Here is a 25,628-nt window from a genome sequence, read left to right as displayed (position 1 = left end):
ATTCTCTTGCCTTCTCCCTGTAATCTTTGACGCCCTAACTAATCAAGAACCTATCAACCTCCACCTTAAATATACCCAATGATTTGACTGCCACAGCTGTCTGTGGCAATGAATTCCACAGATTCACCATCCTCTAGCTAAAGGAATTCCTCCTCATCTCCATTCTAAAGGGACTTCCTTGTATTCTGATGCTGTGCCCTCTGGCCTAAAACTCTCCCACAATAGGAAACATCCTCTTCACATCCACTTTATCCAGACCTTTCAATATTCGATAGGTTTCAATGAAAACTCCCCTCATTCTTCTAAATTCCAGTGTGTACAGGCCCAGAGCCTTCAACAGTAGCTCATACGATAACCCTTTCATTCTTGGGATCACTGTTATGAACCTCCTCTGGACTCTCTACAATGCCAGTACATCCTGTTTTAGATAAAGGGTACAAACATACTCACAAGACTCCAAGTGAGGCCTCACCATCGTCTTATAAAGACTTAGCATTACCGCTTTATTTCTCTATTCTGGTCCTTTCGAAGTGAATGCTAACATTACATTTGCCTTCCTTACCACTGACTGAACCTGCAAGTTAACCTTTAGGGAATTGTGCACAAGGACACCCAGATTCTCTGTATCTCTCATTTTTAAATTTTCGACCAAAGTCCTCTGTTACCATGCCACAATCTAGTGATCCTTGAAAGATCACAACTAATGCCTCCACAATCTCTTCAGCTACCTGTCAGAGCATCTGGTCCAGGTGAGTTATCAACCTTCAGACTTTTCAGCCTTCCAAGCACCTCCGTAGTAATAGCAACGACACTCACTTCTGCCCCGAGACTCTCGTATATCTGGCATTCTGCTGCTGTCTTCCACAGTGAAGACTGATGCAAAAACGCTTATTAAGTTCATTCACCGTTTCTTTATCTTCCATTACTACCTCTCCAACATCATTTTCAAGCGGTCCAATATTCACTCTTGTCACTCTTTTACTCCTTATATAAAGTATATGAAAAATCTTTTTGTATTCTCTTTTATATTATTGGTGAACTTACCTTCATATCATAGAGTCATAAAATGTACAGCACAGAAACAGGCCCTTCAGCCCATCTAGTCCATGCCAAACCATTTATCCTGCTTACTCCCATGGAAATGCACCCTGGACCATAGCCCTCCATACCCCCACTATTCATGCACCTATCCAAGCTTCCCTTAAACATTGGACTTGTGCCTGCATATACCACCTGTGCTGGTAGCACATTTTCCTCTGTGTTCCCCCTTAAACTTCTCACCTTTCACCCTTAACCCATGACCTCTAAGCTGTGGTCCCACCCAACCGCAGTGGAAAAAGCCTGTTTTTATTTACCCTATCTATATCCCTCTTTATTTTGTATACCTCTATCAAATCTCCTCTCAATCTTGTGTTCCAATGATTAAAGTTCTAACCTATTCAATCTTTCCTTATAGCTCAGGTGTTCCAGTCCCAGCAATGTAAATAGGTGACCAAAACTGCACACAATACTCCAAATAAGGCCTTACCAATGTCTTATACAACTTTGACATAACATCCTATCTCCAGGTACTCCATACTTTGATTTACGAAGCCAATGTGCCAGAAGCTTTCCTATGACCCCATCTACATGTGCCGCCACTTCCTATGCCTGCTATGCACCTCCTATTTTTTCATAACTTGGGCCTCAACATCTCTTGAAGACCAAGGTTCCTAAGCCTGTTATCTTAACTTTTTATTATGACAGGCACATATAAGCTTTGTAAACTCAAAATTTCACTCTTGAAGGCATCCCACTTACTATGAACACCTTTGCCAGAAAACAGCCTATCCTAATCACACTTGTCAGATCCCAATACTATCAAAAGTGGCTTTTCTCCAATTTAGAATCTCAACCCGCAGACCAGACCTATCCTTTTCCATACTTACTTATTATGATTATCAGATGGAAAGTGTACCCCTATATTAACTTCTGTCACCTACCCTGTCTCATTCCCTAATAACAGATCAAGTATTGCACACTCTCTCTTTGGGACTGCTATGTCCTGATTAAGGAAACTTTCCTGAACACATTTGACAAACTCTATCCTATCTAGTCCTTTAAGGGTATGTGAATATGTGAAAAGTTAAAATCACCTACTATAAACCTTATGTTTCTTGCAACAGTCTGTGATGTCTCTAGATTTATTCCTCTGAATCCCATGGCCTGTTGGGTGTTTTGTAATATAGCCTCACTAACGTGGTCATACCTTTTTTTAATTCCTCATTTCCACCCATAAAGCCTCACTAGACGAGTCGTGCTGAAGGGTTTCCGCTCAAAACGTTGACTGTACTGTTTTCCATAGATGCTGCCTGGCCTGCTGAGTTCCTCCAGCATTTTGTGTGCATTGCTGTGAGTTCTCCAGTCTGTTCTGACAGAGCACTGCCGTGACATTTTCCCTAGTACAACAATGTTCCATCTTTAATTCCTTCCGCTCTGTCGCATGTAAAACAATGGAACGCCGAAATATTAAGCTATCAGACCACCCCTCCTGCATCTAAGTCTGACTAATGGCTACAATATCATAATTCCAAGTGTTGATCCAGCCCTGAGCTCACCTGCCTTATCTACAATACTTCCTGCATTGAAATAAACACAGCTCAGAACATTAGTCGTACCATGCTCAACCTTTTTATTTCTGATTTTGTCTGCAGTCAACATTTGTCTCCACAACCTCTCCATTATCTGTTCTAGCACTCTGTTTCCTATCCCCCTGCATCTCCAGTTGAAAGCACCCCCATCCTCCCCGCCCCCACCTCAGTGTAGCACTAGCAAACCTTTCTGCTAGGGTATTAGTCCCCCTCCAGTTCAGGTGCAAACCATCTCTTCTGTAAAGGTTCCACCTTCCCTGGAAGAGAGCTGAATGATCCAAAGGATCTGACTCTCTCCCTTCTACACCAACTCCTTAGCCATGTGTTAAACTGTATGATCTTCCTATTTTGAGCCTCACTAGCATCTTTCCTCTCTTTATGATTGTTTTAGTTGCTTTCTGTTGGTTTTTAAAAGCTTTCCCACGACATTTTTCTATATTGTGTGCACTCACAGCTTTTAGAACATATTACAGCACAGGCCCTTTGGTCCACAATATTGTGCTGGCCTTTTAACCTACTCTAAGATCAATCTAACGGCTCCTTCTTTCATAACCCTTGATTTCTCACATCTGTGTGCTTACCTAAGAATCTCTTAATGTCCCTAATGTACCTGCCTCTACCACCACCCAAGCAGGGCGTTCCATGCACCCACCATTCTCTGTGTAAAAATGCCCACATCTGACGTTCCCCCCCAAACTTTCCTCCGATCACCTTAAAATTACCCCCTTGTATCAGCCAGTTCCACCCTGGGAAAAAGTCTCTGGCTGTCCACTCGATCTATGCCTCTTATCATCTTTGTACTCCTCTATAAATTCACCTCTTACTGTCCACTCCAAGGAAAAAAGTCTCTTTATATTCCAGTTACTTATACAACAAACATTAGAAAGCTTTCCCCACATCCTTGCTGATCACATACCGGGAAACTTCAATTGCTTCCAGCTTTATAAAGCGTTGGAGAGCATGTTTCCTATAGTGGGGGAGTCTAGCGCCAGAGGGCACAGACACAGAAAAGAAGGAGGTCCCTTTAGAACAGAGATGAGGAGGAAGATCTTTAGCCAGAGGGTGGTAAATCTGTGGAACTCAATGCCACAGACAGGTGTGGAGGCCATTCATTGGGTGTATTTAAAGCAGAGTGATTAGTCAGGGCATCAAAGGTTACAGGGAGAAGGCAGGAGAATCAGAATCAGGTTTAATATCACTGGCACAGTATGTCATGAAATTTGTCAACTCAGCAGCAGTAGTACAATGAAATACAAGATAATACAGGAAAAAAAGTAAAATTAATTACTCTGTAAAGTATATACTGTATAGGTATATTAAATAATTAAATCAATAATAGGACAAAAACAGAAAATAATATGAGAAAAATTGAGGAAGTGTTCATGGGTTTAATGTCCATTTAAGAATCAGATTGTGGAGGGGAAGAAGCTGCTCCTGAATTGCTGAATGTGTGTCTTCAGGCTCGGTAACAATGAGAAGAGGGATTAAAAGGAAGTATGAAAAAAGGGGAAATGAGGGGAAACTTCTTCACTCAGAGGGCTGTAAGAATGTGGAACGAGCTTCCAGCACAAGTGCTGCATGCAAGTTTGGATAAGTACATAGCCAGTAGGGATATGGAAGGCTATGATTCTGGTGCAGGTCGATGGGAATAGGAGTTTAAGTAGTTTCGGCAGGGACTTGAGTCGAAGGGCCTGCTTCTGTGCTGTACTTCTCTATGACTCTTTTTCAGTCATGATGTAATAGTGGAGCAGACTCGATGGGTTGAATGGCCTAATTCTGTTCTTATGTCTTCTGGTCTTACACAGACACTCCCCCTAAGCTTCCTCCTGATATCCCCACAATCACAGATGTCAAGTCTTTGACTATTTTAATTCAGTGCCAGTGAAGCATAGGGGAATGAGGGGAGGGTTGATAAAAGGACAGGATACAATGACTATATTAGAGGTCAAGGATAAGGGTGAAAAGTGAAATATCTAAAAGAAGCCTGAGGGGGAACTTCTTCCCTCAGAGGGCGGGAGAGTGTGGAACGAGCTGCCAGTGGACGTGAAGGATGGGGTTTGATTGCAGAGGTTTGGATAAGCACATAGATGGGAGGGGAATGGAGGGCTATGGTCCGGGTACAGGTTTACGGGACTAGGCAGAATAACCATTTGGCACAGACTAGATGAGCCAAAAGGTCTGTATCTGTACTGTAGTATTCTATGACACTATCATGACAAATTGAGGTAATTACCTGGACCCTCTCATGAAAATGTTCCATTTGCAGATGGTGTTCCATACTCCTCATAGAATTCTTGACAGAGAAGGAATTCATAGCCACCTGACTTGGAGGAGCTGCGCAGTTGGTATCTAACTTCTGCCGTTCCTTTCGAGAGACCGACACATTCTTACTGGATTTACCTGTAAGAGTGAAATGCTTTACACACACATGCTTGTTAGACATTCTGCCTTTCTTGTGCAGTGGAAATGACCAACCCTCTAATTGCTTTGACTGTGACTGAAACTGCTTCTGAACAAACTCTTCTTCACACACTGACTCAGAAGGGTTCTGTGCCTTGAACAGGCTCTTCTTGGACTTCCTGTGGCTTTCTGAGATGCCTCTGAAGGTAGGCTGCAAATCAGTTTCCCCCTGCTGATCGGTACTTTCTGCTGGCTGTGGATAGCAGGACAGGATGCTCTTGGAGAGTTGGCAAGGATTTGTTGTTTGAAATTGTAAAACAGAAGTGTTTTCCTGTCTGAAGGAATGCTGAAAGTCTTGCTCTAGTTCTGATGGCTGATGCAATGGCGATGAGTTATTCTGGATCTGGGGTGAGATCTTCTGAGAAAGCATATGCTGGGACTGGGTAACTATAACTTGTGACTGATTTACCGAATTCTGGGATTCAGATAGATTGTACTGGGAATCTGAGATCAGCTGCAGCATGTGGTTTTGAAACTGGTCTTGGTTCTGGGCAGTGGAGGCCTCCTGATCGCCCATGTAGACTTGCGTGAAGAGGGAAGTTGCTATCTGTTGTTGATGTTGCTGGTGTAGCGAGTATTGCTCTTGCACTATCTGGTATTTCTGCTCAGGAAATGCTTGCCACTGGTTTAAATTTGCTTTATAACTCAGAATCTGTCTGAGAACATTTCCACAAACATCAAATTCAGAAACTGATGAATTTTCACCTGAGGTATTTGCTCCGGAAGGACTGGACTGAATGTCCAAATTCTGTCTCGTGAAGGCCTGGGCAAACGAGTCAAGTTTATGCAAAGCTCCACTTGAAAAAGTAGTGGAAACCTCCTCAGAAGGTTGGGAGCTGGGAACGATGTAGGAGTAAGTCCCTTTGCTGCCACTGTAGGTTGCCAAGTTGTTGGTCCACACAAGGTCCTGATTTGCTTGTTGCCTGTTGGAAGCAGTTTCACTCCTTGGGAGTGTATGATCTGTGCTCACCGTCTGTGGCCAACTTGCAGGTCTTGACGGCTCTAGTGCATATCGCGCAGGCTGTGAAGGTCTACTGGGAATTACTGAGTCCATCACATAAGAATCTAAACAAGATACATTGGGGTTTGGTACAGAAAAATGGGAAGAATTTACTTTGTTATATGGATCGGTTGCATTACAATTTATACCAGAAGATTCCTCTCTCTGCAACAGTCGATATTTGGTTTGTCTGACAGTGTCTGATCTCTCTGAGAAACATACAGTTGGACTGGCAAGCACATTTGCTACCGCATGGGTTTGCGTGGGATAGTGCAATGTAACACTGCTTTCAGGTGCTCCAGTTTCAGCTGGCACTTTCTGGCATACGCTACTCATCAGAGGTTTCAGCAGTTCTCTGCTTGGCAAAGAGGATCTCTGTGGAAAAGATTCGATTTGTGCTGCTGGCCTCTGCCCCGCTCCTATGTCACACTGAAGGGCCTGCGTGTGGCCGGGCTGCAGGAACAGCAAGCTCTCTGCTGAATCCACCCCTTTTGAGCTGTTATTATGAAAGGGCTCCCTCTGACTGTATGAGCCATGCTGGACTTCATAGTGACGACGCAAGGACCTCGAGTCACAATAGCTTTTATCGCATCCATGCTCCATACAGACATAGGGTTTATTTTTTTGGTGTGTTAGCAGATGCCCAGATCTAAGGAGGCAGAACAATATTTACCACAATTACTGCTTCTTTCACTCATTAAGTAAAAAAAATTACAAAAATTCCCATTATCTTTATGCAAATAACCTACATGTTTCCAGCTGGGATCACAAATACATATATTCTAATTTCTCAGTTTGCCTCCAAGAGGACCACAATCTTATCATAGGGTTTGGAGGTTTGCATTCCTCAAAGACCCAGAAAAGCTATATTGGCTGGAGTCAGATCTTCATGCTTCGGCTCTTGGTAGGGTCACCCAAGTCAAACAGGTCAAAGGATAGAAGCCAGACCAAGAGTGGTCCATCAGTCCTCCAGGTTTCAGGGTTCAGCTCAGGTCTAGTCATGGTCATAGTCATACTTTATTGATCCCGGGGGAAACTGGTTTTCGTTACAGTTGCACCATAAATAATAAATAGTAATAGAACCATAAATAGTTAAATAGTAATATGTAAATTATGAAATAAGTCCAGGACCAGCCTATCAGCTCAGGGTGTCTGACCCTCCAAGGGAGGAGTTGTAAAGTTTGATGGCCGCAGGCAGGAATTACTTCCTATGATGCTCTGTGCTGCATCTCGGTGGAATGAGTCTCTGGCTGAATGCACTCCTGTGCCCACCCAGTACATTATGTACTGGATGGGAGACATTGACCAAGATGGCATGCAACTTGGACAGCATCCTCTTTTCAGACACCATCGTGAGAGAGTCCAGTTCCATCCCTACAACATCACTGGCCTTACGAATGAGTTTGTTGATTCTGTTGGTGTCTGCTACCCTCAGCCTGCTGCCCCAGCACACAACAGCAAACATGATAGCACTGGCCACCACAGACTCGTAGAACATCCTCAGCATCGTCTAGCAACCCTGACTGGTAAAATAAAATGGTTATGGAAACAGCAGGGAAGAATCCTTCTATATCTGAGTGTGACAGTATTCCTGAGTCTCCACCCGGGACTTGCATGACTGACAGTAGTGAAAACTGAGAGGAAGCTACTTCATGATGAAAGAAGCCCTGAACACCACCAGAGCTGGGGTTCACTGCTGCCCTATATGTTAGCAGTGCAATGGGCAGTAAGTAAGGAAGTAAGCATTCTCCAAGCTCATCCTGACAATGAGAAATACCACAGCTAACTCATCTTCGGTAAAAGCTGCCAGTCACCCATTCTCTTTTTGATTTAATTTCCATATCTCCCCAATAAGTGACCATAGTCATAGAATTCTACCTGAAATAGGCTTAAAGCAATTAGGAGGTGGGGTTGGCACTGCTCTTAAATTCAGAATTAGGTACAAGTCCAAGTGGTGCACTAATAGAACACAGAATAGTACAGCACAGGAACAGACCCTTCAGCCCACAATGCTGTGCCTAACCAGCTAAAATGTAAATCAAAGAACCCCTATCAAAACATTTCTTAAAAGCCTCTAATGTATTTGCGCTACCACCATACCAAGCAAACTTTCTGGGCATCCACCACTCTCTGAGTAAAAAAAAACTTACCCCTCACAACCCCCTTAAACCTACCGCCCCCCGCCTCACCTTCAATGCACGCCCTCTGGTATTAGACTTTTCTACCCCAGGAAAAAGACACTCCCTGTCTACTCTATCTCTGCCTCTCATAATCATACAAATCTCCATCAGATCTCCCCTCAGCCTCTGTCACTCCAGATAAAACAACCCAAGTTTATCCAGCCTCTCACGATAGCACATGCCCTCTAATCAGGCAGCATCATGTTAAATCTCTTCTGCACCCTTCCTATAGTGGGGCGACCAGAACTGTAGGTACTCTTGTGTGAGATTCTGTAACAATACTGTATACGGCATTTGACTGGCGACTGAAAGTCAAATTTGGCAAGCAATTAAGGTTCCCTGACCATTACATTGCCATCCCTGAGGCCTAACGTGGTCATTCTGTCAGAAACCTCGAAGTAGGTGGTCACGGTAGAATTGACAGTTCCTTGGGAAAACTGACCATAAGAAAGCCAAATGCCAGGAGCCGCTAAAGCAGTGCCAGAGATGGGGGAGGGCACAATGTGAGCCTTCAGAGGTGGGTATAGAGATTCTTCTGGCTGCTCACTCTGCATAATCTACTCTCTCCTCGATAGCATGGGGGCTGCAAAGAAAAGTGCCACCAGACCATCACATGGATCAAGAGGTGCGACCAATGGACCAGTGCTGCTGGGACACAAGCCGGGACCTGATCAATCCTGACTAGGTTGCCTGGGCAAGATTGTCTGATGTTGAAAGACCCGAAACACCCTACAACCCCAGGTTGCACCATTAATGATTTGTCCCAGTGCCTTCTAGGATGCATCTCAGCATCAGTGCAATCAAACTTTTTCAACTGAGGTTGGGTGGGGCTACAACTAGAGGTCATGGATTAAGTGTGAAAGGTGAAAAATTTAAGGGAGCATGACTAGAAACTTCTTCATTCAGAGGGTGGTGAGAGTGTGGAACGAGCTGCCAGCGCAAGTGGTGGATGTGAGCTCGATTTCAATGTTTAAGAGAAGTTTGGATAGGGACATGGATGATAGGGGTATGAATGGCTCTGGTCCAGGTGCAGGTTGGTGGGAGTAGGCAGTTTAAATGGTTCAGCATGAACTAGGTGGGCTGAAGGGCCTGTTTCTGTGCTATGATTCTTACCTGTCGGGAATTCAATCAGTATCCTTTTTACTGACATTCCAGAGTATCAGCCTTTGGTTGAGTAACTTAAAATTAGTATTTTTAAAAAAACTAAAGGACATGATTCATTGATAAATGCTTACCAATAACAGCAACTTATCAGCTTCACCTCCTTTAAGTGTAAGCAATTTTTTGCATTGGGGAAGGACCATGTCTAATTTTCTCCACTATCTTCTGGTGTTATGGAGAATGGTCATTTGCCATATACTGTGTCGTATGGCATGGGTTATCAAGGTCTCTCCATGACTGTGATTTTTTCTACAGAAGTAGTTCGCCATTGCCTTCTTCTGGGGCAGTGTCTTTGCAAGATGGGTGACCCCAGCCATTATCAATACTCTTCAGATGTTGTCTCATTGGTGTCAGTGGACGTGTAACTAGGATTTGTGATATGCACCACCTGCTCATACGACCATCCACCACCTGCTCCAATGGCTTCATGTGACCCTGATCGGGGAAGGGGTGCTTTGCCCAAGGCTAGTGAAGGGAAGGAGCGCATTACACCTCCTTTGGTAGAGATATATCTCCACCCTGCCACCCACATGGAGGATGTCCAGGTTAATTCAATTTTAACCAAGCAAAACTCATGTAGCTGAACACAAGCTGTGTGTGGACTTCACAGCTCCCTGAAAGTGGCTACACAAGTTACTTGGATGGTCAAGGACGTGTATGGCATGCTTGCCTAGTCCAGGAGTTAAGTTCAAGAGATCAAGAGTCCAGAAGTCACTTTGCAGTTTTATGAAACTCAAGTTAGGCTACGTCTGGAGCATTGCATATAGTTCTGGTTGCCACATTATAGGAAGGATGTCAAGGCTTTGGAGAGGGTGCAAAAGAGGCTTACCAAGATGCTGCCTGGATTAGGGGGCATGTGCTGTGTGAACTTGGATTTTTTTCCCTTAGGAGCAGCAGAGGCTGGGGGAACATCTGATAGAGGTTTATAAGATTATGAGAGGCAGAGATAGACAGCCAATATCTTTTTCCCAGAGTTGAAATGCCTAATACCAGAGAGTGTGCATTTAAAGTGAGATGGGGTAAATTCAAAGCTGAACACGAGAAAGTCTGCAGATTCTGGAAATCCAGAGCAACACACACAAAATGCTGGAGGAACTCAGTAGGTCAGGCAGCATCTATGGAAATGAATAAACAGTCAAAGCTCTGGGCCAAGACCCTTCCTCAGGAAGGGGGAAAAGTGCCAGAATAAACGGTGGGGGGGAGGGGAAGGAGGCTAGCTGGAAGGTGATAGGTGGGAAAGCTGAAGGAGGAATCTGATAGGAGAGGAGAGTGGACCATGGCAGAAAGGGAAGGATGAGGGGACCCAAGGGGAAGTGATAGGCAGGTGAGAAGTAAAAGCTCAGAGTGGTGAATAGAGGAAGTAGGGGGTAGGAATTGGTTCAAGTTTTTTTAACACAGATTTCTGGGTGTCTAGAATACACTGCTTGGGGTAGTAGTGAAGGCATATATGATACAGGTATTCAATCAGTTCTCAGATAGGTAGGAAATGGAAGGATAGGGACATTGCACTCAACATCAGTAAGACGAAAGAGTTGATTGCGGACTTCAGGAAGAGTAAGACGAAGAAACAAATACCAATCTTCACAGAGGGATCAGAAGTGGAGAGAATGAGCAGTTTCAAGATCTCTGAGGACCTAACCTGGTCCCAACATATTGATGTAGTTATAAAGCAAACAGCGCAATGCAGCGACTATACTTCATTAGGAGTTTGAAGAGATTTGGTATGTCAACAAATACACTCAAAAACTTCTATAGATGTATCGTGGGGAACATTCTGACAGGCTGCATCACTATCTGGTATGGGGGTGGGGGAGGGAACGGGACCAAAAGAAACTGCAGAGGGTTGTAAATTCAGTCAGCTCCATCTTGGGTACTCGCCTACAAAGTACCCAGGACATCTTCAAGGAGCAGTGTCTCAGAAAGGCAGCGTCCATTATTAAGGACCTCCAGCACCCAGGCCATGCCCTTTTCTCACTGTTACCATCAGGTAGGAGGTACAGAAGCCTGAAGGAACAGCTTCTTCCCCTCGGCCATCCAATCCAATTCCTAGATGGACATTGAACCCGTGAACACTACCTCACTATTTTATATTATTTGTTTTTTGTACAAATTTTTAATCTATTCAATATACTTATATTGTAATTGATTTATTTATTTACTTATTATTTTTTTCCTTCTTCTTCTATATGAATGTTCTGCATTGAACTGCAGCTGTTGTTAACAAATTTCACAACACATGCTGGTAATAATAAACCTGATTCTGACATTATGTAGGCAGAAGGGATTGGTTTAGTCGGGCAGTTCATTAATAATTTAATTAGTTTGGTACAGCCAAAGGACTTGTTCCTTTGCATTACTATTCAATGTTCTAAATGTTCTGAGACTCTGATTCACAGTTGAAGATACTCCAGCAAGGTAAAATATTAAGTGTGAAAATGTCCATCTTGGAGGACGAAACGATAGACCACACAGTCGAAATGGGGGAAGTGGTAAATTTCTGAGATGCAGAGGGTTCTAGTTGTTCTAATACACGATTCACAGCAAGCAGTTAGGAATACCAACTGCTGTATGAAGCTGGGCAAAGTCAATAAAAGGCAATGAGGTTATATGTTGGTTCTATAGGACATTGGTGAGAACATATCTGAGTCCTTACTGTCTATAATCCTCCAAGAGGACAACCTTGTCGTAGAGTTTGATGGCTTGCCTCAATGAACCGGAGAACAATGTTGGCTGGTCAGGGCCTTGTACTTTGACTCTTGGTATGGTCAACCATGTCAAACAGTTCAAAGGGTAGAGGCCAGACTAAAAGTAGTCCAACGGTCCTCCAGGTTCAGGACTTCAGCTCAGGGCTAACAACCCTGACTGGTAAACCAAAATTGTTACAGAAACAGCAATGGAGAATCCTTCTATACAGACAGACATGGAGGGACTTCACTGCGGCCCTAAATGCCAGCAGGGTAACGGGCAGTAAGTAAGGATTGGATACTAGTCTCCCTATCGAAGGAAAGATGTTAAACCTTGGAAGGCAGTTCAGAGGAGATTTATAGATTGGATATGTAAGTTGTCTTTAAAGGAAAAATTGAAGAGATTAAATCTGTACCTCCCCAAAGACATGGTGGTAGCTACTGTAAATTACCCATTTGTGGCAAGAGTCAGAGTTATACTGCTGAGAAACAGGCCCCTCAGCCCAGCTCATCTATATTGACCAAGATGTCTATCTCTGTTAATTCCTTTTGCCTGCATTTAGCCAATTGTCTAAACCTTTCCTATCCACGCTCCTGTTCAAATGTAAATGTGCCTGCCTCTACCACTACATCTAGCAGCTCATTTCATTTACCCTCTGTATGAAAAGCGTATCCCTCAGGTCCCCTTTCAATCTCTCTCACCTAGTTTTAGACTCCCCCACCTGGGAATAGAAAGACTGCAACCATCTACCTCAGCAGTGCCCCTCGGCATTTTATAAAAATTTCCAGGTTCAAGATTGTTTAGTGTCATTTCCAGTACACAAGTGTAAAGGAGGATGAATTGTTACTCCGAGTCCAATGCAGCACAAAAAAAATAAAAAACACAATAATAATAAAAAGACAATAGATAGATAAAATAGCTTACACACACACACACACACACAAATAAATAAAATATATTAACTGTATTTTCATAATGTGATCCCAAGCACAGGAGTCACTCACTCTCTCTCTCTGTTGTGCCTGTTACACCACTGGCGTTTAGCGCAACAATGAAGGTCCTCTATCTCTGGCAGTGTTCAGGGCTTCCTTCATCATGTCAGTAGCTTCCTCTCGGTTTTCACTACTGTCAGCCATACAAGTCCTGGGTGGAGACTCGGGAATACCGTCACACTCAGATGTAGAAGGATTCTTCACTGCTGTTTCCGGAACAGCTTTGTTTTACCAGTCAGGGTTGTTAGCCTTGAGCTGAACACCCGAACCAGTGGACAACTCTTAATATCCCCTCTATCCTTTGACCTGTTTGGCATGGGCGACTCTACCAGATACTAAGTAGTCTTAACAAGTTGGTGATTCCTCTTAGGAGAGAATCAGAACAAGGTGTCATTGTTTAAAATTAACAAGTTGTCTATTTCACAGAGCTGAGTTTCAGATTTTCTCTAAGGGAAATGCCAGGCTTTGGAACTCTTCCCCAGTGGCAGATGGGTTCTTGGAAGGAAAGAAGTGAAAGGTTACCACTGGTAAACTAATGCAGAGCGTAGGCTACAGTCATATGAGCCATTATGTTAATCAATAGTGGAATAAGATGTGTTGGCATTGGAGAAGGTCCAGAGGGGGTCACGAGAATAATTACAGGAATGAAAGAGTTAACATATGATTTGCGTTTGATAGCTCCAGGCCTTTACTCCCTGCAGTTTAGAAGAATGAGGGCAGATCTCACTGAAACCTATCGAATGTTGAAAGGTCTAAACAGAATGGATAAATAGAAGATGTTTTCTATTATGAGAATATCTAAGACCAGAGGGCACAGCCTCAAAATACAAGGACACCCCTTTAGAACAGAGGTGAGAAGAAATTTATTTCGTCAGAGCATGGTGAATCCATGGAATTCATTGCAACAGACAGCTGTGGAGGCCAAATCATTGGGTATATTTAAAGCGGAGGTCAATAAGTCCTTGATTAATCAGAGTGTCTAAGGTTATGAGGAGAAGGCAGAGAAATAGGGTTGAAAGGGATAATAAATCAGCCATGATGGTATGACAGAGCAGACTCGATGGGCCAAATGGCCTAATTCTGCTCCTATATCTTGTGGTCTTAATAAGACTGAGGGACCAAGTGATCTACTCCTGTTTATAATGTATGTTCAAATCCACACCTTTCCTGTTGAGCCCTGTGAGGGGAAGGTTGTACATTTTAACAAGATCATCTCCCGTTCTTCTAAAGATGCACAAAATATAGAACATAGAGCAGTTTAGCACAGTGCAGGTCTTTCGATCCACAATACTGTGCTGACCTTATAACTTACTCTAAGATCAATCTAACCCTTCCCTCCCACATCTCTCTCCATTTTTCTATCTTCCATGTACCTGTCAGGTCCTGCTATCTTAGATCTTTTTGGAACTTTGCTTGTGTGTGCGTGTGTGTGCATGGGTGGTTGTGTGCGTGCATATGTATGTGCATGTGTTTATGTGTATGTGTGAGTGTGTGTGTACATGCAAGTGTTTGCGTGTGGGTTTGTGTGTATGTGTGTGCATGTCTGCGTGCACATGTATGTTTATGTGTATGTGTGTGCATATCTGAGTGTGCGTGTTTATGAGCACATGTGTGTACGCGCATGTGCTGGTGCAAACACTGCTTCTCTCACAGGATAACATGACTAATGTCTCAAACATCAAAGTTAAAATACATCCTATAGGGATAACTTCAGCTGATGCAGGAAGAATGAAAATGTGTATTTAGTGTCATTCAGTGCAGATACAGAATGTGTATTTTGCTTAGAACTAACTTGAATTCCTAAATTAAGCAATGTTCACATACAAATGGTCTTGTCTCTTAAAGGCTTTACTGCAGATGCTGCAGATATGCCGGCGTTCGTGACTATGCGTCAGATAGTGTTTGCTCAGGGCACTAGCGCTGCTGAATGACTTCCCACACTGGCTGCACTCCTTGATAACAAAGCAGAGAAAATAAGTTGTTACTCAAACTGAAAATTTCAATTTTAACATTTCATTCAAACAAACATTTCTGTTTCCTAACGAGGGATTAAAGACATTAGCTTTATGTGTCACACGTACTTCAAAACATACCGTGAAATGCATAATTCTGCGCCATGAATTTTCGATGTGCTGAGGGCACCCTGCAAGTATTGCTGCGCTGCCCACTTCAACACAGCACACCCATAACTTACTGACACTAACCTGTATGTCTTTTTGGACTAGGGGAGGAAACCCACACGGTCACGGGGAGGACATACAAAGTCATTACAGACAGCGGCGAGAATTGAGTCAAGAACTTCCATTTGCTGGTGCTACAAAGCATTATGATAACTACTACGCTACCGTACGGTCCTTTATCAGTCATCATCATCATCGTGTACCGTGTCGTATGACGTGGGTGATCATGATCTCCAGGACCATGATTGTTCTTGGCAAATTTTTCTACAGAAGTGGTTTGCCTTTACAAGTTGGGTGATCCCCAGCCATTGTCAATATTCTTCAGAGATTGTCTGCCTGGCATTGGTGGTCACATAGCCAGGACTTGTGATATGAACCAGCTGCTCATACGACCATCCAACACCTGCTCCCATGGCTTCACGTGACCCGATCCGGGGGGTGGGGGGGGGGATGGAGAAGGGGGCTAAGCAGATGCTCCATCTTGCCCAAGCGGAGGGATGAGCGCCTTACAATTCCTTTGGTAGAGACGTATCTCCACCCCGTCACCCACCTTTATTAGCAGGGATTAATAGAAGCATCACCTAGATGCCGTACTCTGAGAACATTTCTTTCATGGTACATGCTGAATTATAAAGGCGGGTAGAGACTCAGCCAGCTCCATGGTGGGTGCAAGCCCCTCACCGTCAAGGGGATCTTCAAGAGGCAATGCCTCAAGACAGCAGTATACATCACCAAGAACCCTCTCCATCCAGGACATGCCTTCTTCTAGTGACAACCATTAGGGAGATAGTACAGGAGCCTGCAGACCCACAATCAGTAATTCAGAAACAGCTTCTGCCCCTCCGCCATCAGGTTTCTGAATGGTCCATGAACTTATGAATTTTTATTTGGCAATATTTATTTATTTTTGAATAATTTTCAGCAAGCTTTTGTCTTGCATTTAACTGCTGCTGCTAATCAACAAATTTACTGTAAATCAGTAAGAATAAATTAGAAGTGGTAGGAGCTAGAGAAGATGGTGAGTTTTATTGGAGGCTCAGCGAAGCGACGCAAAGATTGTAACATCAAAAACAGCGAGCTGCTGGTCTTCTGCTCTCATTTGTTGTAGGACTGTTATCTCACTCTCTCCCCCTCACTAGTGAGACAGCCTGTCTGAGATGTCGAAGTGTTGGGATGAAGAGTGTTTTTTATGGATTCTACAAACCCCATTTCCAGAAAAGTTGGGATATTTTCCAAAATGCAATAAAAACACAAATCTGTGATACGTTAATTCACGTGAACCTTTATTTAACTGACAAAAGTACAAAGAAAAGATTACTGACCAACTTAATTGTATTTTGTAAACATACACAAATTTAGAATTTGATGGCTGCAACACACTCAACAAAAGTTGGGACAGAGGCATGTTTACCATTGTGTTACATCACCTTTCCTTTTAATAACACTTTTTAATCGTTTTGGAACTGAGGATAATAATTGTAGTAGATTTGCAATTGGAAATTTTGTTCATTCTTGCTTGATATAAGACTTCAGCTGCTCAACAGTCCGTGGTCTCCGTTGTCTGATTCTCCTCTTCATGATGCGCCATACATTTTCAATAGAAGGTAGATCTGGACTGGCAGCAGGCCAGTCAAGCACACGCACTCTGTGTCTACAAAGCCATGCTGTTGCAGCCCGTGCAGAATGTGGTCTGGCATTGTCCTGCTGAAATAAGCATAGACGTCCCGGGAAGAGACGTCGCCTTGATGGCCACATATGTCTCTCTAAAATCCTAATATACGCCTCAGAGTCAATGGTACCTTCACATACATGCAACTCACCCATGCCGTGGGCACTGATGCACCCCCATACCATCACAGATGCTGGCTTTTGCATCTTTCACTGATAACAATCTGGATGGTCGTTTTCATCTTTGGCACGGAGAACTCGACACCCGTTTTTTCCGAAAACTAGCTGAAATGTGGAATCATCTGACCACAGCACACGGTTCCACAGTCTTTCGGTCCATCTGAGATGAGCTCGGGCCCAGAGAACTCGCCGGCGTTTCTGCATAGAGTTGATGTATGGCTTCCTCCTTGCGTAATACAGTTTCAAGTTGCATTTCTGGATGCAGCGATGGACTGTGTTGAGTGACAATGGTTTTCCAAAGTATTCCCGAGCCCAGGTGGCTATAATTGTCACAGTAGCATGATGGTTTCTTAGGCCATGCCGCCTGAGGGCTTGAAGATCACGCGCATTCAACAGTGGTTTCCGACCTTGCCCTTTACGCACTGAGATGTCTCTGAATTTTCTGAATCTTTTCACAATATTATATAATGTTGATGTTGAAAGACCTAAATTCTCTGCAATCTTGCGTTGAGAAATGTTCCTTTTGAACTGACTAACAATTCTCTCACGAAATTTGGCACAAAGGGGTGAGCCACGACCCATCCTTGCTTGCAAAGACTGAGCCTTTGATGGACGCTACTTTTATACCCAGTCATGATACCTCACCTGCTACCAATTAGCCTGCTTAATGTGGAGTCTTCCAGACCGGTGTTACTCGAATATTCTGTGCACTTTTCAATCCTATTTTAACTATGTCCCAACTTTTGTTGAGTGTGTTGCAGCCATCAAATTCTAAATTTGTGTATATTTACAAAATACAATTAAGTTGGTCAGTAAAACTATTGAAAATCTTTTCTTTGTACTTTTGTCAGTTAAATAAAGGTTCACGTGAATTAACATATCACAGATTTTTGTTTTTATTGCATTTTGGAAAATATCCCAACTTTTCTGGAAATGGGGTTTGTAGATCATGGTCTCTTTGGGGGCTTTGCTATTGCTTGCATGGGGGGAGGTTGTCAGTGTTTTTGCTGGAGCAAGTGGTGGGGTCAGGGGAAGGGGAGGGCCGATTCTTTTGCTGCTGCTTGTGCATGGGAGGGGGAGGGGAGGGTTCTAGGGTTCTAATGTTTTTCTGTCATTTTTCTTTGGGTTGATTTTCTGTTTCGTGGATTTCTATGAAGAGTAAGAACTGTACATTGTATACAAGGTTATATATTGAAAACATTCTCTGATGTTAGGTTGAGCCATTGATTCTGAATCCTCATCTCTCTCTGGATTATTTATTATGTTAGGGATGTATCTAAATTGTATCTAATTTTAGTTTTTCTGCAAAGAAATTAGTACATGCTCATACAGTGTATTTACTTTTGAAAGTTTATCAGAGAAAAGACAAAGGTCTATCGTGTCGCTCTGGATTCTAAAAGTTGAGAAGATTTCTCATTCTGGTAGGCTGCCAGGGTGGTGTAAGAGTCAGTGTGATTACCTGACAAACCACTGATACCAACTGGGGTTCGATTCCTGCTGCAGCCTGTAAGGAGTCTGTACGCTCTCTCCTGACCACATGGGTTTCCTTTAGGTGCTCCGGTTTCATACAGGTTAGTAAGGGTTAGGGTTTGAGAGTTGTGGCCATTCTATGTTAGCGCCAGAAGTGTGGCGACACTTGCTGGCTGCTCCCAGTACAGTCCTCACTGATCTGATTTGACACAACGATGCAGATCATTGCATGTTTCAATGTACATGTGACAAAAAAAGCTCATCTCTAACCAAATCTCAAGGTCAAACTACAAAACAAGAAGAAGCTTCTGATTGGTTTTCTTACAAATTCAGCTAGTCAAGCATACTCTGGATTACAGACTGCCTGACATAGAATTTTACAGTAACATTTGATCAGTCCTTATCAGGGGAAATCGGAGGTGAAGAGGATCAGCAATTTTAAATTCTTCAGTGTTATCATTTCAGAGGACCCGTCCTGGGCCCAATTAGTAAGTGCAATTATGAAAAAGTACGGTCCTTATCCCATGCTAAAATTGATCAAACCTTGGGTCTTCTGCACTCTCGGTGATGGGCCTGCTGCCTCGCCTCGGTTCCGCACATCAAATTACCTCCAAGTTTAAAGGGAAGTTACAGACTACTGCTTGTGATGATCATTTGACAGAAAAAGAGTGATTAGCAAAGTATGAACAGTAGTTGTCTTCATTGTTTCATTAGCCACCAGCCAGAAATCGCTGAGATTAACTAGCACCATCTTAAATCCGTATGAAATTCTCGGTTCGGCTAGCGGCTTAATCTAGGGGAAGACAGCCTCCAGCCCAGCCAAACTTAAGAAATCTTGTTTGGGTGGATGCTGCATGATGTATCCCCTGTTACAAATCAGTACTATGAAATAACAAACAGCACACAATATGCGATTAAACGATTGAGATTTATAATTCTTAATTTGACTATATGGTTAGTAAAGAAACAAAAAAAAGGGCCCATTCTCATGAAACAGTCTATTGCGCAACGTTGGAGCTCACAGTGTCGTCCATTTGTTCCCCATCGACCTCCTCCTCAAACCCTTGCTCCCAGTCCAGCGGTCTACCAACTCTCTCCATTCGCGTCTTCTCTCATCTTTCCCCAACAAAAGACCGCAAAATCCCTGCTCCCAGACCCACAAGAAAGAACAACATCTCTCTCATTGGATAGCAAATATTCCAAAGCCCGTTATCTTTAGTCATAACCTAAACATTGCTGCTACAGAGAAACCGTTACGTTAGCAGTGAAACATTACAGAGAGGCTATTACATTAGCAGTGAAACCTCTCCCCCCACCAAATTTAGTCATGTCCTCATGATGTTGAGATAATTTGCCAACCCTTCCTGCAAAACACAAAGCCCAATTCAGGTGTAAAAGGCAATGACATAGCTCCCCAAAATGGTACGGGTCACACTCTGTTCCCCTGGTGCTACGTAGGCCAGCCTAGATGGTGGTCTCCCAATTCTCTGAGACCTCCGTACCCCCTCACCTAACTCTTCAGGTTCAAACACTACTGGAGATACTTCCGGTCTACCTGGCAAGGCCTCCCCCGACCTATCACTCGTGCCCGCCTGCAACTCAGATCCCTCTGTCCTATGGCCAAGCCCTGCTTCATCCCTTGCAGGGTCCCAATGCAACCCAGGCTGTCCACGGATAGCCCCCCACCCCCGCACGCTTCACCTGACTCAGCGAAAGAAGGGCTGGAAGTCTCTTCCTCAATCAATGGGGAGTAAGCAAAAGGCAGCATATACCACATATCCAGGCCCTCATCCTTCGAATCAGTATCCCTCTCAGGGGTGAGGGCCAGCCTAAACTCTCCGGCTGTGGGCCCTGCAGTCGCTCCACATACCCACAGAGTTCTCTTACTAGGTGTAGATTCCTAGTAGGGCTCTAGGTAATGTCCCAGGGGCATCAGGTGGTTCCAATAGAGAATCTTGACAGGCCCATTCCCATCCTCTGGTTTCACCCAGAAAACTGGTAGGTTTGGCATCTGACTCTCCACCACATAGAGTTTAGCTGCTCAGTGGGCCGCCAACTTATGTTTCCCAGGTAGCCCCAAAGTCCTTATGAGGATCCAGTCTCCCGACAGGAGTTGGGAGAACCTCACCTTTTGATCATACCTCCTATTTCCTTGATTCTGCTTGGCAGCCGCGACCCCAGCTAATTCATAAGCCCTCTTTAGCTCTCTCCTCATGTCAGACACATACTTCGGATAAGTCTTCGGTGGTAAGTCGCCCTCGTCAGTCCCAAAACAAAGGTCAATGGGTAATCACGCCTCACACCCAAACATCAGATAGTATGGCGAGTACCCAGTAGCTCCATTTTGGGTACAGTTGTAACTGTGGACCAGATGTCTAATATGTTGACTCCACCTGCTCTTCTTGCTGATCTCCAAGGTTCCGAGCATGTCTAACAAGGTCCGATTAAACCTCTTGGGCTGGGTAGGGTGTGGTCCTCAACTTCTCGACTCCAAGCATGCCCAGTAACTCATGGATGAGTCTGCTCTCGAAATCCCATTCCTGATCATTATGTATCTGGCTGGGAAGGCCATAATAAACAAAACACTTCTCCCATAACACTTAGCCACCGTGGACACCCTCTGGTCCTTGGTAGGAAAAGCCTGTGTGAATCTGGTGTAGCGGTCAATGATGACTAAGACATTTGCCATGTTGCTGGCATCCGGTTCTATTGACTGGAAAGCCATACACACCAGGTCCAGAAGCCCCGCATTCTGCAAGTGGGACAAGGGTGTTGCCCCTGTCAACAGCATCTTCCACCGTATGCGTCGAATGCACAACTTGCAGTATTCTTCGACCTCCGACTTCATTAGAGGCCAGTAAAGTCAGTCTCTGAGCAGTCCATAGGTCTTTTTGAGCCCAAGTGTACAGAGTTATCATGAAGTGACTTCAATGCAATCTTCCAATACTTCTCCGGCAGAACCAGCCGGCAACACCAAGATCGGTCCGTGGTGATGTGACCTGGTATAAGATCTGGTTCCGCAACTCCAACCAAGGCCATTCTCTCAGTAATGGAGGCACCGCCACATGTTTTGTCTTCTCTGCCTGAGCCATATCTCCCTTTTCAACCGCTGACCAAACAGTACCAATGCCTGGGTCATCTCGCTGAGCAGCTGCCACTTCTTCAGAACTCAATTCCAGCAGCTGATTTATCTTCAGAGCAATCAGGTTACAGTAAACTTAGGGAATGGCGTCATCAGAAGCTCCCAATTGATCCACTGCTCGATCCTGTCCCTCCTTTTCCTCTGCCTTCACGGTGATGGTGAACTGACAAGTGGCCTTCACCCACGGGGCAGGAATGCTCTCCCACTCCTCGTCCCTATCCAGTCGTCATGTGCCCGTCGGGACAAAGCATCAGCATCAGTGTTCCTGCTTCCCGGCCGGTACTTCAGGCTGAAATCATAGGCAGACAATGACTGATGGCCTATGGCATCCAGTTTCGTCAAGGTCAGGATATAAATTAGGGGGTCGTTGTCCGTCCTCACCTCAAACTTGGCCCCATAGAGGTAGTCACTCAGCTTATCCACCACCGACCATTTCAATGCCAGAAATTCTAACTTGTGCGTGAGATAGTTTTTTCGGAGGGCGACAGACGCAACAGATTTCAACCTGGTGCCCTGATCCTGATACAAGACAACCCCTAAGCCCCCTCGGCTGGCATCTGTAATTGGAGATCCGCAAAAGCCAGCACCTGTGCCTGGGTTAGCAGCTCCTTCAGCGACTGAAAGGACTCCTCACATTTTGCATCCCACCCTGGTACAAAGGATTCCAACAGGCTAAGATACTCTCCACCTTCCTGTCCTTTCTCCCCCCATCCTTTCTTTCCCAAGGGAGGGTAACCAGACAGAAGCTGATTCAACGAGTGACTCACTTTCGCATAGGCTTTCACGAACCTCCAATAGCAACCACAGAACCTGAGGAACGAGCGCAGAGTGCTCACAGTCTGGGGTTTTGGCTAAGTGGTCACTGCCTCTATCTTAGCTGGATCAGTAGCTACTCCATCCCATTAGACTATGTGTCCAACATTGTTAACAGGCATTTGGCAGAACTGGCACTTGTCCAGGGGAAGTTTTAACTCTGCAGCTTTCAGGCAGCCCAGCACCTTCAGAAGCCTCACTTCATGTTCTTCCAAAGTAGATCCAAACACTATGAGTCATCCAGATACACCAATAAGCAAGTTCATATCCCCCACCGTCTTTTCCATGACCTCCATGACCCGCTGGAAGGTTGCAGGGGCTCCCGATATACCCTGGGGCATCCTTTCGAACTGGAAAAATCCCAGGGGACATATAAATGCCGTCTTCTCTTTGTCGGCCTCACTCATGGGGATCTGGTAGTATCCACTCCTCAAGTCCAGCACACTGAACCACCTTGCACAACTCAGGCAGGCCAGCGCATCTTCAATCCTCGGGACCATATACTGGTCAGGGACAGTGCGTCTGTTCAGAGTCCTATAGTTCACACACATCCATACCTTCCCATTCTTTGGAGGTGCACAGGGGCTTCAGGACTCAGTGATGATCCCACATCAAACTTGTCAGTGGAACAGATACCTTCCAGCTTCAACATCTTCTCTATCAACCGCCTCTTCCAAACTGCAGGAACCGGGGAGTCCCCAAAGTTGAATGACTCAGCGGTCAACTTTTCCCCTTTCTCCCCAGCTTGTCTCACAGAGACAGTAGACATTACCATCACTGGGAACAAATGCACCAGGGGCATCCCCTGCTTGAAGGTAACTTCCCTCTCTGGGGTGTTCCTGACAATCACTGTCATCCTGCTCGCCTGTACAACAGAGGCTTCTGATATTCCAGCCTCACCAGTACCCCAGTAGGAAATCCCAATTTCCCCTCGTGGTCTTCCAGAGTGTCCACTAAGAGGGCCTCACCCTCAGGCACTCCAGGAAATTTGGGGATCCCCATCACTCTTGCAACTTCCTAGGGCCATGCCACCATTGGCTTCAACTGGGTGAACCACACAGTCCATTGTCTAAATTTGGAATCTGGCCCAATGCAGCCACACACTTCCTTAACAGTTAGAAACACCAGGTGCACGGACAATGTTCCCAGAAAGCTCTCGCCAGCCTTCTCCTTGCAGGTCCCCATGAGCCTCCTCACAAGAGGGGTGTTGGTCCCCACCAGAATTGAAACGCCACCCTTCTCAGTGGGGTCCGGACAAACCAAAACTAATGTATTAAGGACCTCAGACACTCCCACATCGGCATCCGAGAACTCCAACTTCATTGACAAAGAACCGTCGTACAGATAATCACTAACACTAAGCCCCTAGATCTCCAGTGCCCTGAATGGGGTCAATGGTAAATGCTTCAGATACAGGTTGTAAAATAAATGGTACAACAACATAGCCTGCATCCCAGTGTTGAGTATGGCTTTAGCATAAGTACCCTCTATCCATAGTGACACACTGAGCATGGTCCCACCAAGTCTTCATGAATTGGGCTTTCACTTTCGGGGGTTCCTTGGCATATTGCTGGGAATGTGTTCCCCCAGAGACACCAAGCCGTTCCCTCACTGGGTCTCCTCTAAGATTTCTGTCTGCTTAGGTACCTGGGGGCTCACTCTCCTTCTGGTGTGACACCTGCTGCCAGCAGCCCTTCACGCTGTTCGTCCCTTTAGGGAATCTGCTCCCCACCATCAGCTCCATCATATGAGGGGGTCACACCTGCTGATAACAGCCGAGACATCTCCGTTCTCAATTCTACCACAATCTTGCCTACCACTCCACTGGTAGGCTATCTGTGGTCACTTCACCGAGGGGACCACTACTGAGGACCTCCTGCGCCTCTGATACATTCTCTCTTCCCATACCCATCTCAACAAAAGATCTTACTAGACTGTCGGAGACCCCAAGCAATCGGGTCTTGGGTCTGGGTGCCCCTGGCTATCAGGTCCATTCTTAACTGATCCACAACAGCTGCCTGAATGACCCCTCTGCACCACAAGCAACTTAGCTATGTCTCCAGCAGAAAAATATAAGCAGAAAGCTTCTCCCCCTTCTCCTGACGCATGTTCTGAAACCCCACCATGAGCCCCATTGGGCTTCCTGTCGGGTCAAAAGCACTGTCCAGTGCTTGCATGTAATTGACAGCTGTCGCTACGGGATATCGCAACCTGACAGCTCTCACAACATCAGCGGCCCGCCCACTCAAACTCTCAACCAATCTCTGTCGCTTTACATCATCAGAGGACTGCCACTCATCTGACGACTGAGAGGTCTGCTCCACTCAAGCCTCATACTCCTCTTCCCCTTTAGGGGTGGGCATTACTCCAGAGAGTAGGCAGAGCTTACTATAGCTGGGACTTTGAACCTGGGCATTTTTCCATTTATTCGCCAGGGAGGTAAGGGCGGATACTAACTCAAAATTCTCATTCTTCACTGGGGGACGTGGACTAATCAGATATTCCAAATCTGACCACTCCTTCCTCTCACTCCTCAGAAACAACAAAACGCTGTCTTTGAAATCTCCGCCCCCAGCTACTGCTACGTCTGTGCTGGTCTGCATTAAAACAAGAGCTGTGCCCACCATTTTATCAAACTTCCGCCCAGCAATCACAACTTTAACAGTACTTAAAAGGCGAATTAACAATTCATCCGGAGTACGAATATCTGCCCCACTAGTTCAACGCTCAGGGTAATCACACAATGAAATCAATCCCGGACGAGCCCCCACAATTGTAACTCTCCGTTCGGCTAGCGGCCTAATCTAGGGGAAGATAGCCTCCGGCCCCGACAAACTTAAGAAATCTTGTTTGGGTGGATGCTGCATGATGTGTCCCATTACAAATCAGTACCACGAAATAAAAAACAGTACACAATATGCGATTAAACATTGAGTTTTATAATTCTTAATTTGACTATATGGTTAGTAAAGAAACAAAAAAAAGGGCCCATTCTCATGAAACAGTCTAATGCGCAACATTGGAGCTCACGGTTCCATTCATTTGTTTCCCATCAACCTCCTCCAAG

At 44.8% G+C, this 25,628-nt stretch overlaps 1 protein-coding gene across 1 annotated transcript in view; it reads right to left on the bottom strand.

Annotated features, from left to right (window-relative positions):
• LOC134355111 (zinc finger protein 541-like) overlaps positions 1-25,628 on the bottom strand; it is a 154,052-nt gene that overhangs the window by 93,134 nt on the left and 35,290 nt on the right. The window contains exons 4-5 of the mRNA XM_063064858.1: positions 14,933-15,060; positions 4,864-6,739 (exon numbers count right to left, since the gene is read on the bottom strand). Coding sequence (XP_062920928.1) covers positions 4,864-6,739; positions 14,933-15,060 — 2,004 coding nt within the window. The remainder of the gene's footprint in view (positions 1-4,863; positions 6,740-14,932; positions 15,061-25,628) is intronic.

Source organism: Mobula hypostoma, chromosome 12 (assembly GCF_963921235.1).
Source record: "Mobula hypostoma chromosome 12, sMobHyp1.1, whole genome shotgun sequence".
In the NCBI taxonomy this organism is placed as follows: domain Eukaryota; kingdom Metazoa; phylum Chordata; class Chondrichthyes; order Myliobatiformes; family Myliobatidae; genus Mobula; species Mobula hypostoma.
The sequence above is the reverse complement of the archived record's forward strand: the minus strand, read 5'-3'. Positions and strand labels throughout refer to the sequence as shown.